The 18,396-nt window shown below is 38.6% G+C and overlaps 1 protein-coding gene and 1 long non-coding RNA gene across 4 annotated transcripts in view; one reads left to right on the top strand and one right to left on the bottom strand.

Annotated features, from left to right (window-relative positions):
- Nucleotides 1–18,396, bottom strand: part of ctnnbl1 (catenin, beta like 1) — a 117,791-nt gene that overhangs the window by 80,014 nt on the left and 19,381 nt on the right. For all 3 annotated transcript variants that reach the window (XM_042098228.1, XM_042098226.1, XM_042098227.1), the window contains exon 2: nt 4,266–4,442. In XM_042098228.1, coding sequence (XP_041954162.1) covers nt 4,266–4,307 — 42 coding nt within the window. In that variant the 5' untranslated portion in view covers nt 4,308–4,442. The remainder of the gene's footprint in view (nt 1–4,265; nt 4,443–18,396) is intronic.
- On the top strand, nt 13,255–16,510 carry LOC121713571. The gene is made up of 4 exons (XR_006032857.1): nt 13,255–13,357; nt 14,577–14,670; nt 15,226–15,298; nt 15,820–16,510. It is a non-coding gene; the product is annotated as an uncharacterized LOC121713571 (long non-coding RNA).

The following is an 18,396-nucleotide window of genomic DNA, read 5'->3' as shown; positions in this document are numbered from 1 at the left end:
AAAATATAAAACCTCGGCAGTCATAATGAAGCGGAGTTATGCGTCCGGAAGTCAGAAGAGAAAGGCAGAGGATGACAAAGAGGATGATGAAAAAACAAGATAGTGGTAAATGATAAATTACACTAGATAAAATAGCTCTACTTGTCTTGTACAAATGGTGTAATGTCGCAGCAGGAAGGCTAGCCTAGCAAAAAATGTTTATGTTAACTACCTACCTGAAGGCCCATGCTGCTTTAACAAACTAGAACAGTTGGCGCAACTTTTTTTTTCGAACGGACGGAATATGGTTACATACGGGATAAGGAAGACTCAGATCTGTTCCAGAATTACTGTTTATCGTATTTAATGACATAACATTGCTATAGCTTTGTAATAGGTTTTGATGAAAGTGGCATAGCTTCTCTGCTATACTAACTATTCGACCATGATAATCTATTTACCAAATGGGAGTTAGGAAAATCACACGATAAATTCCGTGCATCAAAGCAGACTGGAACATTCATGTCTAGTAGCCTAGTATTCATGCACGCCAGCTGTTTACTGTCTTTAAAGCATCAGGTGGGTCTGTCTAATTCTCAAACAGCAGAATGCTTAAATGCTATGTTAAGCTACAAGTAGGCCTAGGTCAATGTATAACATTAGCTTGGGATGTTTTTACAGTAAGCATTGGTAGTTGTGAAAGCAGCTGCATCCCTTCTAAATATCAAAATATGGAAATGCTAACATATCTTTTCTTTCTCCCTCAAGGTGCTTTGCTTAAATTTCTCAGCCCTCAGGCTCTTCCTAAGGATACCTCCACTGATGAAGATGGCCTGAAAGGTTAATCTTATGTGTGTGTGTGTGTACTTGTATTCATGTTGGATTTTAAATTGCTATACAACCTGCACTCTTTTTAGTTTGAACAATGCATCCTGCATAAGATGGCAGTGTTTTATTTTCTCACTTTGTGAGAACTGAAAAATGTTAATGTGAGTGTGTGTGTGTGTGTGTTTAAGTATGTTGGATTTAGTTATTGTGCACTTTGTTACATTTATATTGGATTTTATGGTACGGTGGTGTTTTTGCAAATGTTCAAAACTAATGCACAGTATATATATATGCAACTGCAGTATTGCACTGTCAAAATTTTGTATTTGTATAAACTGTGGGTGAACTTAAACTGTATGGCTATGCGGTGGTTCCTGTACGCTTTGCGTGCGGTGAGGGGGGGGGGGGGGGGGTTGGGGCCTCCATGTCCATTTTGCTTGGGGCCCCCAAATTCCTTGACGGCCCTGGACATCCGTATACCGGACATGGCTATTCAATTTGCGTCATAGGCTGTAGATATTTTCAATTGTAGATGCACTCTTTAAATTTAATAGCAAACTCCTCACATTCCTTAATATTTCGGATTTAAAAACACTACAGCACATTTAAGCTGTATAGCACGAGTGAGAGTGGGGTTGGTCATGGATATTCCCACGGGTGTTGTTCGGCCGTAGGCAACAACAGCCGTGGGAATATCCATGACCAATCCCAAGATCACGAGTGCTATATTGCTTTTATACAACAATTCTACCACAAACTAAATAATCTGAAAACACCCCATTATTGTTTAAAAATGTTAATTTCTACATCGTTCTTACGCATCAAAACATAGTTCCCTTTTCAATAGACAGCGTCTTGGTTGCTAGGTAACCAACATTCCAGATCCCTCGTTACGGGTCTTTGTGGTTTAAATGTCTTCTTGAAAGTAATGTTGAAAGTCGGGCTGAAATCACATTCATATCTAGGTTTGCTGCATGCATGTTACAAGGACACTGGGCCATGTCATGTAAGGGACATGGTACTGCAAAAAAACGGAAACATAGTCTACATTGCAGAACCACTCAACTTTATTAATTTATGGTGAATAAATGTTACACTACTGTGCACAGCCTGACGTCACTATGCTAGCACGTTAGCAGCGTTTAGCTAATTATGCTAACGTTAGTTATCTACAAGTCTCCTCCAAGTGACAATCATATTATACACAATGCTGGCAATGCTGAGAGCATCCTCGTTTATCTTACTTACATTGAGTTGACTGTGTGGCTTAATCCACAGATGTGGTGAAGCACTGTTTCGTTATGGTTTGCTAAGGAGTAACCCATTGCTCAACATCATGGAGGGATGGGATGAGAATATTGTGTCAAATCTTCGCATTGTATCACGGAGTGATTTATTATTAGCTGTGCAAAGTCTAAGTTGAAATGTCCAGGGATATTCCAACTCATGGAACGTCTCTCGGCCAATCAGAAACAAATAAATAGTTCCATAGAACCCAATTGTTGTATAATAGGCTACAATTTAAATGGACAATTTAAATGCTATTATTTCCTCTCGTTTTCCACCTTGTGAACTCTACTAGGCTAGCCTACAATAAAGGCACATTATCTTTTGGCTATTGCGCAAAAGCCTCTTGTTCCATTCTTACAACATACCGTGACGGACTACCGAAAAGATACGCCTTTTCCAACATTCCACGCTAATGATGAAAAGTTTGAGAACCTGTGGCCTAAAACAATAAAACAATATTGGTGGATGATTGTTTGCTCTGAAGTGAATGGGTCGCGATGGTCTGTCATTTTTAAAAAGTGGGTCCCCAGAAAAAAAGTTTGGGAAACACTGAGCTACAGTATAGCGACCAAATCAGAGTTTGTGAGGTAACTGAATAAAGCTGCAACTCCTCAGACTGTATCTTATGTCTACTCTGTTGCGCACAACCTGCTGCAGCAGAAATGAAAGGCGTTAGCCCCGAAGGTTTTAATAACTTATTATGATGACCTGTCTGGAACTGAAGCACGAATGGTTAGCATATTTCTAGGTAATAATACAAAACCCAAGCTAAAGTAATGCAAATATAATACTAAAATACAACTTAGAACTAGGCCTACTTATGTACTCGTCCCACTAACGAGTTTGTTTATTTGTTTCCCCGACCAGCGCGGTAAAGTGCAAACACACCAGCACAAGATGGCTCTAGATAGGGCTGAGCTCCGCTCTGTTAAGGTTAAATGGCGGATCATTCACGAGAGGATTTTGAGATGCACAGATTCCCAAATGAGCGCATATCCACAGATTTTGTTAGAGTGGTGAAATACATTCACACCGCTGACATTATATTGAGGAAAAAGTATAGCCAACCAAGCTCAAGTAGGCTAGCTCAGTGTAGCCAGACGGACCTTACATAGGCCTATATTAGAACTTTAAAAAATATCGGCGTAAATTATCGGCCAGAATTCTGTTATCGTACCGATAATAATATTTTAATTTTTTCACTTATCGGCTAATAATATATCGGCTGCCGATATATCGTGCATCCCTAGTATAAGTATATATATACTCTTTTGATCCCGTGAGGGAAATTTGGTCTCTGCATTTAACCCAATCCGTGAATTAGTGAAACACAGCACACTAATCCCGGCGCAGTGAGCTGCCTGCAACCACAGCGGCGCTCGGGGAGCAGTGAGGGGTTAGGTGCCTTGCTCAAGGGCACTTCAGCCGTGGCCCACTGGTCGGGGCTCGAACCGGCAACCCTCCAGTTACAAGTCCAGAGTGCTAACCAGTGGGCCACGGCTGCCCACATATACGTATAACCCATCAGCAATCTATAAATAACACCTATTTCAAGTACCATTCATGATATGTTGTGAAATATTGAAGTTGTGGGAAGTACATAGCTTAAATGGTATGTTTCTTTCGTCCCCATGCCTGTTCCATTCATTCTGGCCAGGAGAGTCGAATGAAACAAAACGCACATTCGACTTCTGCTTAAATAACTCATGAACGGTTTTGTTGAGAGCTGAAATTCCAACAGTATTCGACAGAGGACAGATGTAGGTTGCTAGTGACAAAATATTAGCTTTCAGTGTGGTACGATGTCTTTGTAAATGACATTTCAATGAAGTCCCGGTTCTCCACCTATGTAATAGACATGCAGGGTGCTAAAGCTTGTCAGGCATAGCAACAGTAACTAAGGAGGGCGGGACTTAGCGAAGGGTGAATTGGATAACACTACGACCAATGTTTACTGTCGTCATCTGTTTAGCTCGCCTCATGGCCCGCCTATACACCGATGCGATTGGTTCCTCGCAATGCAAGGGGTAAAAGTAACGTGCATCATTACTCATTGCCAGAGTGTCTTGCAGAGACAATTCAATTGTGCTTTCACGAGAACTCTGGATTTCCAGGGTAGTGTGAAAGCAAATCCCAGCAATAATAAAATAAAACATCAAAATTCTAACCTCTGTGTCCTCCTCACGGTCCAATAATTTCTCAAGAACCATGTCCCTATCAGTGTCCAGATCATCAGTTTCAGGGTCAGGTACGATCTGCTGAATTCTCACATCACGGTTGGATTTTATTTTTGTCCGCAAGTTTTCTCCGTCATCCTCCCTTGGCCGTTTGGCACCCCGGTCTGGCTGTAAAACACACAACATAAAAAGCAAGCAATTTATTTTATGATAGTTTAGTGCTTAGGTTAAAAAGGTTTGCATGTTTAAAACACACCATACATGGTGGCCCTATAAAATTATCATGTGGTGTGATTGTCTGCTCATTCAAGTAGGTTGTTAAAGAGTTGGTTCCTAGTGACATTAATGCAAAAATATGAAGGAAAAAAAAAAAAAATCATGAGACGCAAATGATTTTTTCTTGAAGGCCGACAAGACAAATACACAACAGGAGTTTCTCTCCTTTTATGTCCATAGCAGCAAATGACCCAGAGGTATTCTTTGCAGCATGAGATGGTGCATTATCATGTATAAAGATGATTTGCTACGGAAGGCACGGTTCTTCTTTTTGTACCACGGAAGAAAGTGGTCAGTCAGAAACTCTACATACTTTGCCGAGGTCTTTTTCACACCGTCAGGGACCCTAAAGGGGCCTACCAGCTCTCACCCCATGATTCCTGCGCAAAACATGACTCCGCCACCTCCTTGCTGACGTCTCAGCCTTGTTGGGACATGGTGGCCATTCACCAACCATCCATTACTCCATCCATCTGGACCATCTAGGGTTGCACGGCACTCATCCGTAAACAAAACTGTTTGAAAATTCCTGAGCCCACTGCAACTGTTTCTGCTCGTGAGCATTGTTTAGGGATGGCCGAATAGTAGGTTTATGCACACTTGCAAACTTCTTGAGGATCCTACACCTAGAGGTTCGCGGGACTCCAGCGGCACCAGTGGCTTCAAATACTTGTGTGCTGCTTTGCAATTGCATTTTAGCAGCTGCTCTCTTAATCCTATTTCTCTTGCAGAAACCTTCCTTATTATGCCTGTCTGCACAAACCTGCCTGTGTTCTGAATCAGTGACAAATTTCTTCACAGTGCGATGATCACACCTTGTCCAAGGTAGTGCACAATTTCACGCTTTTCAGCAGCAGAGAGATCCCTTTTCTTTCCCATATTGCTTGAAACCTGTGGAATGCTTAATAATGTGGAACATTCTTCTTAAGTAGTTTTCCTTTGATTGGGCTCACCTGGCAAACTATTTATCACAGGTGTAGGAGTGATTTCAATGATCCAAATAGCCCTGAGACACAATACAGTCCCTCCAGGAATTCGCGATGTAGCGATCGCAACAATTAACGCAAATTCAGCAAATCCTCGTGAATTCTGGGCGACCTCACAATTTTGTCCAAACACCGCAACTTTTTCACAAATTTGACCAATGCTCATGGTTTCCCCGTGAAATTTCACCTACCACAACAGTCCCTCGCGTAGAATATTGAGCCAGATGCCACACTCACTTTTGCAGACACCAGAGACTGCCCTATAACTTGTTCACTCCTCTGCAGTTTTAATGACAATAAATAGAAGGCTAACGTTAATGATCTGCACTTGCATCTCTCAACCTGGTGTTGCTAACCTACCTAGAAAGTTAATTAAGGCCTACTTGGTTTACTGACATTTGAGTAGGCTACAGTATGCAACCCACTGGCAAACGTTTACACCTGGAGATGTCCTTTTAGCTTGTGCCATGTTTGCTAGCTTGTGGGCTCAGTTTGTGTAGTGCTACCAAAATTATAGAAATTAACATTGCAAGACATTTACCTCTTCTATGATCCAAGAATGATTTCATTCGAGTCATTTTTTCACATTTATTTTAACTAATGACATAGAAAACATCCCAAATTCCATCCACATATCGTAATGCACTATGCAAAAAGTTATTTCCATCCACTCATAGCCGAACACAGTGAGATTCAAGCCTTCCAATCCACACGCTACTCTCACGTCCTTAAAGTGGCAGGCAGTCAATTAGACACCACCAATGTAATAACATTAAAAAAAAGTGTAGTCTAATAGTTTAAATCAATATGAAATTACTAGATACTTAGTTGGCTATTAGTAATTATGCAAGTCACAGAAAATGACTTATTAAAAAGATATGAACTTAATATGAATTGCAACATATATGAATGTATTGAAACATATGACATGATTACATCTCTTCAGGGGGCTGTCTTTTTTGGACAGTTCTACGAAAGGTTAGTGCTGCTTTGTGAATTACCCCAGTCAAAGTATTTACACAAATAAAGTAGGTCTACTTTGATTTTCTGTAACCCTTTCTATTTACCTTTACTTTATCCTTTTTAACTCATTGAATGCCAAGCTGTTTTCGGGAGCTTTGTCCTAGAGTGCCAGCAATCTAGACCATTGTTGATGATTTTTGTACAGCCACAGCATATTCTGTGTTATAGCTATGAACACATACAATGGCTCGATTAAAAGGTGAAACTTTAAGCTCTCGGTGGGTGCAAACCGTATATTTCTACACGCCTCTGTTCCTGAGAAATCCCAAGCTAAACAGTGGCTAGTTTTCATCAAAATCGCTGTTTTTTTCTAGAAATGGAGATATAACATTTTTCATGAAATATGAAGTGTTGCCTGTTACTTACTTGTGTAAACTTTCCGGGAAGTGATCAGCGAGACCTGGCGAGACTGCCACCTAGTGATAGACCCACGAAAATGGCCTGGTTTTGACCTGACGTGCATGCGTCACTGATTCGACCCAAAGCGGCAACAGAGTTATGATAAAATGTCCAGATAAAATGTCCAGATTGTGCGTTTTCATGAGTTTTCGATCGTCATATATTTCATTTCCATTCATCACAGAGTTCCCAAAATCACATACAAGGTGTGTTAGAGTGTCTAGTTTCGTAATTAAAAAAAAAAAGCTAAAAACGCATGGGAAGGAAAAACTTAATATTACTTTTTTGGCACACAATGAGTTAATAAGCATTAAAGATGATCAGTGTGATTTTGGTCTTACTAACCTTAATTGCCCTCAATTAAAATTTTTTTTTTTTTAAATCTCAACTACTTCGCAATTTTCAGTTCCTCCCGCAATTTCTTCGCAACAAACAGCTAAAAACACCGCAACTTCCATCGCAATTCTTTAGAAAAGTTGTCGCGAAATCAGGCATTTTAGATCGCACAATCTCAAAAAATCCTTGCGAAATCCTGGAGGGACTGACAATACCATCCATGAGTTTAATTGACAAACAAAAAAATAAATGTTTATGACACTTAAATCCACTTTGCATAATCATTTGGAACACATTGTACTCGTTACTGACAATACTGACACGGTGTACTCGTTACTGACAATACTTTTCAACATACAATACTTTGTAACATGTTACACGCAACTGTGATCAAAGGCGAAAAGATCATACACTACTTATTTCATTTAAAAAAATAAAAAATACTGTAAGAGCCTTTCATTAGGAAACCAGATAGTTAGGTCAATTTAAACAGATAATATCCCACCTTGAATTTTAGGAGAAAGTTTTTAAATTATGTTGGTATCAGCATTTGAAACGCTCAAATATTGGCTTTCAAATTCCCATATCGGTCGGGCTCTAGTAATTGGGTATTTCTCAGATTTTGGGCCTATTTGGGTTACTGAAATTTTGAAAAATAAAATTAAAAATGTTACTAATTGGTATGCATCAAATTATCAGTCATTTTGATAGGAGTAACCTTGTGAGCTTGGTTGAGACCATAATATAAGGGAATTTATGATTTTTTGTCATTTTTCAGGTACATGTCATTACCATCACATCATCTAATATGTATATTTTAAAGATGACATGATCAATCAATGATCAATTACGGTTTCACATGAAGTCTACTTTATCTTGAACTTATTAGAATTGTTGAATTTTACTTACAACATGACTTATAGTCGTTTAAGTACCGTAAAACTTCAAATAATAGCTGAGTCCCAAATAGACGCCGGTCTCTTTTAAACGCCTGGGGCCTCGTACAAAGCTTGCGTACGCACAAAAATGCTGCGTACGCCATTTCTCACGCTCACGTCCGGATGTACGAAGACCGACTTGAACGTGAGAATGTGCGGTCCTCCACGCAAACTTCATGTCTGGCGTACGCACATTTCTAATGTGTATCGTCAGTTGGCGACACTTAGAGGCAATGCAGCGCAACAACATTATATGATCGCGAGTCTGGGCCTTCATTTGCACAGTATATTGTGAAACGTGGGTTATTAAAAATGATAACACTTCGAAAATGTTTCTAAATTTGGACATGCAACATGCGCAAATTCTACTAAGTTATGCAACAACCTATCTATGATGACAACTGTAGACTTATTAGAGGATAAGAAATAAAAGGGAATGTGAAACATAGCCTACACAGCCCCGATATTTGGTTACGCGATTGTTGATGACTGGTTATCAAACATTTCAGATTCTGAAGAGCTTTCCACAAAACCTGTGATAAATGGGGTCGGCTTCACGCATTTGCCCATGCCTTAACATTTGCCGAGTGTTTTCCCTTCATATCTTCGATAGTTTTCATTTTAAAAGAAATACATATGGGACAGGATCATGCATGTGAATAGAAAGGCTGACTAATAAGTGCGAATATAAGATATTTCCCTGATTGACTGCATGGCTACTTTGACATTCCTTGAGTAAGCATTTGCATTATTGCCACACTTGTGTGCAAATATAGGGATATGATCCAGAAATCGTAATGTTGTGGCGAGGTGGCCTGGATCAACGGAGTTCATTCCATTCGGGTGCACGATGCGTGGTACTTGGACACGATTTATTTAATGATTTTTTAATAAATGCAGTTATGTTGTCATGGTCCAAATCCATTCAACCCAGTTATGCGAACCCTGTCACCTACTTGCAGACTGACCAATAATTTTGCCACGGTCTCAGCCTAGCCACTGCCACGCTCTGCCACTACTGTTTTTGTTTTGTTATTAAGGCGAGACACGGCAGGTGAAAACATCGTTTTTTCATGCACTGGTCAATTTCGAGATTTTGAGCTAGTATGTTACCTTAGCATGTATTCTATCACACTACTACAACAAAAAAGTCCGATTTACACATTTAGGTGTTTATTTCATTATATTGTGTCTACTCGCGCCTGTATATTTCTCCTAAATTCAGCAAAAGTTAGCATTCTAACCTTGCATGCACTCCCGCGACCGTGATCCAAAACATAACATGTGTACTACCGTTGGAAAGCTCTGTTTTTCCTGTATCACGCTATGTGATCCATATATGGACACTTCCTTTGTATCAGTAACCAATCGCGAAAGTTCAAAGGCGAGTCTAGGCTGAGAACAGAATCTCATTGGCTGTCTTTCAAGGCTGTTTTCTCAAAATGAGTTTCCGCTCACACTCTGAGCTCAAAAACTCCACTTCAGAAGCACGTACATACACCAAACTTTCTAGACTTATGCCTAACTACATGTCGAAGATTTCTACAGAGGGGTTTGTTGATATATTATTCCTAGCCTGACTTACATGACATTTTATGCCTAAAAACATGGAAAAAAGCGATTTTTTTAGGGCTAGTGACATAATTTTCTGATTTACAGGATAACAAAAGTAGATATTCATAAATCCCTCTGTAAATGTTTTCCCATCTAATATCTGAACACAATGAAAACATAATTTTGAACTTGGCTGTATCCAATGCTCAGGTTTCGTGCCTTAAAATGTATGCAAATTAGCGCATATTTAATTAGATAATGCCTAATTTGCATATGTAAACATTAAATTACAGCAAACTTGTAATACATTTTTTTCTCATATTAATGTAAGTAATCAACTGGGGAAGTTTCATAGTGATATGTGCTTGTTAAAAATGTTACCCTATTCACCTGTAGTGTCTCGCCTTAATTAATTACAGATGATAGACATAAGATTCTTGCCATTTCATCAGATAAGCACTTCTACCTCGCATTCGCTGGAAATAAACTTTTTCATTGAAAAAAGCAAATTGCAACAGGTTTGAGTATGAATGGATCCACAGATGAGTTTTCATTGTTATTAATATTGCGGGATAGGCCATTTTGTCTTCGCAGAGGTCTGCGCTCTCGAATGTCCTTCTAGTTAGCATATTAAAATGAGTGTGATTGAGGGAGGAGAGAGGGTGGAGTGTAATGCTCGTGCATACGATTAATTTCACGTTAATTGGGATGTACAAAGAAAAGCTGCGTGGAATGCTGCGTACGCACAGTTTCATACATCAGGATTTTTTTGTGCGTATGCTACTTTTCAGGTTTGCGCGTACGCAATGTTTTAGTATGAAATCTATTCATTTTAAACAAAATAAACGAATAAAAAAGATGAAAATGTAACAAAATTCACAAACAAGAATATAAGAATATAAAAGAATTCCGAAGTGCAGTAAGCATTGCGAAAGCTAAAAAGAAAATTCCCACCAATTTTACGCACCGGGAACAGCTGTTTCAATCAGCTGCTGTGTTTTGCCAAAAAATGGAGGACAACGCGATCAACCTGTGCGACATGTAGAGAGACGAGTGATAGGCGCTAATAACTTGATGAGTTCGATGTGGAAGTACTTCGGATTTTTGGTATATCAAACTATGGAGAAGAACAAAGCGGTAGGCTACGCAAACTGTGCAATTGAGTTCTACGTAGGCGAAATTTGTTTGACATTTCTAATCGTAAACAGACACAGCTACGTTGAAGCCTGCAGTCGTGTCACAGATGTAATGGCAGTCCACTCGGCTTACTGGTTTTCGAGAATGTTGCACTTCTGTTTGTCATTGTGCACGAAACTTCACGCCAATAAATCATCAGAAATATTGCTGGCTTCTACAAGGCGAAATTTGTTTGACATTTCTAATCGTAAACACAGACACAGCTACGTTGAAGCCTGCAGTCGTGTCACAGATGTAATGGCAGTCCACTCGGCTTACTGGTTTTCGAGAATGTTGCACTTCTGTTTGTCATTGTGCACGAAACTTCACGCCAATAAATCATCAGAAATATTGCTGGCTTCTACAAGCGCCTTCTTTACGTTCATCCTAATGCCTGTTAGTTGTTTGTGGATTGGCCTATATTTGGCGTTGAAAATGGAAACGTCTTTAGACATAAAAAATCGATTTTACAATTGATTCAATGAACATTTATGTCTCAAAAATCAAACAGGATTTTTTCACAAAAGTGACAGCCCTAGTGGCTACAGGTTTGGGTTAAAGGCCGGTCTCAAATAGAGGCCTGGTCTGTTTTTTAGTTTCGGGTTGTATTTAATCTTCTAAAACTCGTCAGATCGTCTGTTTAAAGCCCATTGCAGAAAGGAGCTGCAGCGATGTGAATTAGATGTTGCACGTTGTTGCAAGCCGTCACAAAGCATTCACCATGTCTAGTCACAGTTGCAAGGTTTTGGAATGTTGCAGCTCATCTCGTAGCAAATCTTTGGTGTGATTTGGGCTTAAGTATGGTGCAGACGTTATGATTAGATGGCATGAAAAGACTGCGGTGGGGAAAAGCTAGGAGTTCCAAATTGTATAACTTTTTTCAATGAACTAGGCTATGGCTATGTCCGACTTCATCATCGTTCAATTCATCGCTTGTGTTCAAAATTTGCGGGTAGGCCGATGGTAAGCTTGTTTTTAATGATTGCAACAAAAGAAAAGGGTTCGCGAACGTTATTCTTTATTCTAAATGCCGCCATGGCGATAAAGAGAAAGAAGGAGGCTATGATTTGAAATGTAAGCTGACTGTTGTCAAATTTGCCAAATAAAATACGGGAGAAACGATATGGTTTATGCTCGCTCATGCGGTTTAATGCTCTCGAGCTGAAAAGGATGGAGAATGAAACATTACGCACATTCCACTTTTGCAAAAATAATTTGGTTTTGGTCAGAGCTGATATTTGACAGAGGACAGATATAGGCTGGGTTGCTAGTGACAAAATATGAGCTTTCAGTGTGATACGATCTCTTTGTAAATCACGTTTGATTAAAACATGTTGCATTTGTTCTGGCTATCCCCACTATTTGGATCTTACTGTATCTCACTCAATGAACAACATCTTTGAAAAAATTCAAACATTCGGTGCAGTTTGGCAATTTGGGAAAATAAAAGCCCGGGCTATTAGATAGATAGATAGATAGATAGATAGATACTTTATTGATACCCAAGGGGAAATTCAAGGTCTCAGTAGCAAACAGACATCACATACAACATGCACTTACAGCAGAAAGGGTAAATATAAGTATATATACATAACAAAACTCCACTGTACAATAGAGACAGTAGAAGATAAGAAAAACTAACAAAACTAAATACTAAATATACTATATAAATTCATCCCGCTAGAACTGCAACATTCCCTTACAGGCCACTAGTGTTGTCACGATACCAAAATTATGACTGATACGATACCTGCCATAAATATCACGATGCTCGATACTGAAACGATACTACGGCGAAATCCTAAGATATCTAGAAAAGAAAGGACTCATACCTCCTCCAAGTGTATTGAGTTGTGTTGAATTCGGTGCACTTTTGTAGTGTGCAGTTCAATTCTGGGTTCTAAACTTCCTACATAATTATTATTTTTATAGTCAGTAAAATAGTAGGCCTACTTTGTGTGATTTCCTTTATTTTTTGTTATAGTTTATTTACATTGTGTTGTGTTTTGCCAATAAAGTAGCTTTAAATAGCCAAACTAGGCTAGATCTAGGTCAGTGTTGAAATTACTGCATGCAAATCACTGAATGCTATGCAGAGGGGCCTAATCTTTAGGCCATCTGATGTACAGTATACACAGTAAAATTGACAGTGTTATTAAGTGTTAATTTTTCAGAGACATATTTTTCAGTGTTCATTAGTGTTAATTAGTGTAACTTCGGGAGTTATTTGAACAAACATGTACACCCACGGTGTAATTAAAACTCACAACCTAGTGTTTTAAGTGGGTATGAATGTACGAACTCTGGGGTGGAGTCATTTACACTTCCGGTCCTTCAGTTGAGATTTTTGAAAAGAAGATGGACGCCATTGAAGTACATCGTGGGATAGTAAAAGGTAAATTCATTTGTTCCCTATACTTCTGTAAGCTAGCATGAAAACTACGACAAATACACAATTAAGTAATGTCACATCACAGGTATATGTTTTCATACCAACGTGTTTTACCTACTATGAAATATTGGTGACGTTAGCTTGGTCGCTAGCTAGTAGCAAGGTCGCTAGCACTAGCTAGCTCAGAAAATTATTGGTAAAACATCCAGCAAGCTAACATAACTTCGGTGGGTTATAACCTTATCAAATTTAAATGGTTAAGTTTATGTTAATTTGTAATACTTAAACTGTAAACTGACATTAATATAATATTGGAGTCGACAACGTCTTAAAGTCCTTTCTGAAATTCGAAAAGGCGGTTGGAATTTGAATACCCACTGAGGGAATAGCTCTAACATGCTAACGTAGCCTAGCTGATTAACATTAGTTACAGCCAGAACGCCACTGTTCATAGCGATCTAACGTTAGTGTGCTTCCAAATGCTCACCTGGCACAAATGGATCTGTTGACTGACTAATTATAACAGTCTGTCGACTCATTGACGTTTGGTTGAACTGAACACTATTGCTTGGTTATAAAAAAATTGCTGCTAGCTAACATTAGCTGAGACCACGAGGGCATTCGTTTAACTGTTAGGCATTTGTAGCAAACAGAGGTGTAAGGTAACCGTTAGCCTGGTTGGTTTGGTGCAGTCTCCATTCTCTGTATGGCACTGGTATTAGTTTCTGTTAGAGTCTGTTGGCTTTATTTGGGTTAGATCAATTTCTTTGTTTCCTAACTTATAAAGGGTGCAGGTAAGCCAAAGAGTATAGAAGTTAGCTAGCTGATACTAATTTTAGATATTTGTAGAAATTGTGGTTCAATAGCTTGCAAGCACGTGCATAAGGATATTCAGTCCATCAGGCATAACGTTACAGCTGAGCAGAGTAAGAAATGTTTATTCTCTGAAATTATGAGCAGTTTTTTTATGGATATGGTAAAATGTAGACAAGTTTACTGTCTAATGAAATTATTTAAGTTATTACCAGTCATGTTGCTTAAAAAGTAGGGATTATATGAACATATTTTAAGACAAAACACTTGCGGTTGAAACATTTGGTAACCTGTGGTAAATAATGTCAGAATAAAGTTTAGAAGTCCTTTGCTGGTTAGTTGATATACTGCTGATAGTCAAATCATTGTTGTTCTTGTATTGATGTAATCATTTTCTTTGTTTTAACAGGGTCAGCAAAATGCTCATCAATGTCCAGTACCATGGAGAAAAAAGTACCTCAAACTGCAGCCTGGTTTTTCCTTTCAAAGTTTAATTCGAGAAGGTGAGGTTTTATGTGGTTTAGCCAAAGTCCTTTTAGGCAAGTCCCTCCACTCGGCAGCCATATTGCAACGCTTTTTTTTTTTTCTTTCTTTTTTCTAGCTTGTTTAGACTATGAATCAGCCTGACCGTAGGCATGTTTCTTAATGATTTCACACGCACACTTTGTATCCTGGCTGGAGTTAATGCAGATCCTTATGATCCTTTTTAAGAAATACATTTGAAATCAATCAAAGTTCAAAATCCCTGTGCACAGCCCTTTTGCAGGTGCTGATGGTGTGCAGTATAACTATTAAAAAGTCAAAAACTAGTATAAATCGCACACTGGAGGGTATATTTTGTTGACTTTATTTGGCGTGAAGGCTTTAGGTTCACGTTCAAACCTGATGAAGAAAATTGTGAAATGTGTTGTTCACGCCAAATAAAGTGGGTATGGTTAAAAAAAAAAAAAAGATTTTGTCACCCTTTAGTTGAATTAAGTGAAATAAAATCGGAGACCGAATTTCTTAAAGCAGCCCTTTAAGATTCCAATTATTTTTTTTCTTGTTCTTCAAACAAGGCACATCAATCCACTGGTGCAAAAGAAGAGAACACCTCTGCCATAGGAGATTCAGCAGAAAAAGGCCAAACAGGTGAGCATTTAAAATTAAAATATCACTAGGAGAAATCCTTGTCTGTCTCGTCTCCAAAATGCAGAAGCCTGGCTTTGTGTTCCGGTAGTGTCAAATCAGTGGGCACATTCAATCTTGCAGCTCTGCAGAGATCTGGCTGAACGTAAAGTATGTTTATTAGATTCAGTCAGATCTGCTTGCAGATCCAGTGCTGCAAGATCAAAATCCCACTGATTTCATGCTACTAGAACACGAAGCCAAGCAATTTGCTTCCTTCAGATACAGGTCTTGTTATAATCTCTCTGTACACTTTCCAAGTTTACAATACTTCTGTTTGTCTGTAGAGACCCTCATCACACAACCACAGAAGTGTAATTATATTTTGAGCACTATCAGTGGTATTAAATAGCATTTGTTTTTTGACGTTCTAGCTGCCCCCTTAGCTTTCTTGTTTGTACTCTGGATTTACACTTTTTAGAGGGTGCATGTAAGTTTTCTCTTTACAAGTGTATCACTGTTATTGTTTCTTTTTTTACGCATAGATGGTCCAGGAGGTTCTGGAGAAGAGTTAAATGGGAGAGGAAATAATGGAGGAGTATAGTAGAGCACCTTGACACACTGTACAAGAAGGCATCTTCTGAATATCCTGGTCCATGGTTATGTTTTGTTTTGAATAAATTAATCTAATTGTATACAACAGTTAGGTCCAGTCAAACTATTAACTCTTTTCTGACTGAACGAGAGGGATTCCATGGGTGGGGTTATCTCAGGACATCCCAGACTTTTCAGTGGTAGTGCCATTTTTACATTGATCCAATGTTATCGTTCCATTCATTCAAAGTGAGAGAACATTGTAACATGACATCACAATTGACTGTTTGAGTGAGGAAAAATAGAGTGCATGTAATAGGGTGAATAATGTAATGTGAAATAAAATGAAAAATCATTATTGTGCACATATAGCCTCACACAACCTGCCTGCAGAGTGACAAGAAAACCCTAAATTAATGTATTTTAATCCAGGTATTAGGTAGTAGAATTGCTGTGTAAAAACAATATTGAACTGGTGATTGTGGGGTTGATAAATGCTATAAGGTAGAACCTTAGCTGTAGGGATATCTATTACCAACTACACAGTGGCTCCATTTTCAAAAAACTCCTGAAGACCCAGCTCTTTAGAGAACATCTCCTCTCATAGCACTACTTACAACAAGTCTTGCTGATCCTAGTACTTACCACCTGTCTTGAACTGACACTCAACTGTTTAAAAACAGCACTCACTGATGCACTTATTCTTACTGTACTCTACTGTTTTTAAATTGTCCTAAAATTGTTGAGAGAATTGCTTTAAAACTTAAACTGCTACCATATTAGTCGCTTTGGTTAAAAATGTGTTAGCCCTAATGTAATGTAATATTACTTAAGCATATTTTAGTGGCAAGAAGCGTTAAGTCTATATTTTATCCATAATCCATGTTTAATCACTCTTCCATTTTATAGCTTGTAATGTTGTCTGAATATATCTAATATAATTTTCCTATTGTTTTTAGGATACCAGTACGAAGTCAAGGAAAAAGATATGCACTCGGCATTGTGACTGTTTCCTAATCTCAGGAATCCTTACTCCACCAATGGCTATGTAAGATTTTACTCATTTCCATTTAAGGTTATATATAATAATAATGTTCAACTATTGATCTGGATAATCATAGTTCTTGCCCACATTATTTTGCAGGAACACTTCTACGATGCTGGAAGAGGGACGGGCTATCTGGCATGGCGCCTAAAGCAACGAGTGTCGCAGCGTTTGGTCAAGAACAGCTCGGGAGCCTTGGAATACATGAACACCATGAGCTTTTTAAGGAGGTAGACTTTCTAATGAGGAGACACAGCACTCAAAAAATCCTCCATAGAAATGCATGGGGTTAGTTTGTAACGTATGGTGTTGTCTACATATATCACACCCCCCTCCGTGGCAAAACGTGGACATGTAAATACATTGAGCCAATCATGTGGTGTGTTGTGAAGACATTGATTGTGCCAATCATGTGTTGTGATCTTGCCGCTGGAGCAAGATTGGTGTTGTGAAGCCTGCCGAAAGTACCCAAAATGCGTTGCAATATGGCTGCTGAGTGGAGGGACTTGCCTAAAAGGACTTTGGGTATACCCACATGTAACATCACTTCATGGTGCATTATCTGTCTTGCTTATGGAAAATTGGCCCATTATTGCACATCTCTAGTAATAGGTTTGAAGCAAAACACAAGTTTGTGAAATTGTAAAAAACTCTTGATTATATTGTTTTATTTCTTGTTTATGAAATGTTTACTCAGTGTTGCAGAGCATTTTCATGCATATGTGGTTATGGATTGTGAGGAACATTGTTTTATTGTTAAAGTCAATGATTTGTATGAGTATAAGGCCTTTGCTCAACAAAATGCTTATGGACCAAACTTTAACATATATATTGTACCTCTGCACATTGATTTGAGCCATATCATGGCAAATGTTAATAAAAAAAGAAAAGTAATTAATTTGCTGTGGTTTGTTTAATATGTTTATTTTGATAAATATATGGCTCTAGAAACTAATGAATTACTCCAATAGAGTTAATTATGAATCACTGATGGAGTTAATGATACACTCCAATAGAGTTAATTTTAACTCTGATAGAGTTGATTATGAAACACTAGGCTAGTGTTAATACGGCAACACTATGGCAAGTGTTATTTTAACACTGATGAGTGAGGATTATATAAACTCTGGAATGGTGTTAAAATTAACACCCATAGAGTAAAATTAACACTGGCCGATTTACTGTGTAGGCTTACCTAGGCCTTCCCGTGTTCATGGGATTTCTTTGACAGTTGCAAAGGGAAAAATTTGATAGTCTTCTTTGCGCCCAGTGTACAAGTGTCTTCGTCAGATAGGCCTACACCATTACCTGTTGCAATATGTCTGTGTGCATTCCTACATTAGCCTACGTCTATTTCTTTGATAACATGATTTGCTACAACATAACAATAAGCTGCTATTATTATTAGGACTCAACACGCTTTGGTGGCATTATATGCTGTGGGCTTTAATTAGCGCATTTCGGGTAGCCTATCCTACATCTG

The sequence above is a fragment of the Alosa sapidissima genome, chromosome 7, assembly GCF_018492685.1.
Source record: "Alosa sapidissima isolate fAloSap1 chromosome 7, fAloSap1.pri, whole genome shotgun sequence".
In the NCBI taxonomy this organism is placed as follows: Eukaryota; Metazoa; Chordata; class Actinopteri; order Clupeiformes; family Clupeidae; genus Alosa; species Alosa sapidissima.
This window is presented reverse-complemented; position numbering and strand designations above follow the sequence as displayed.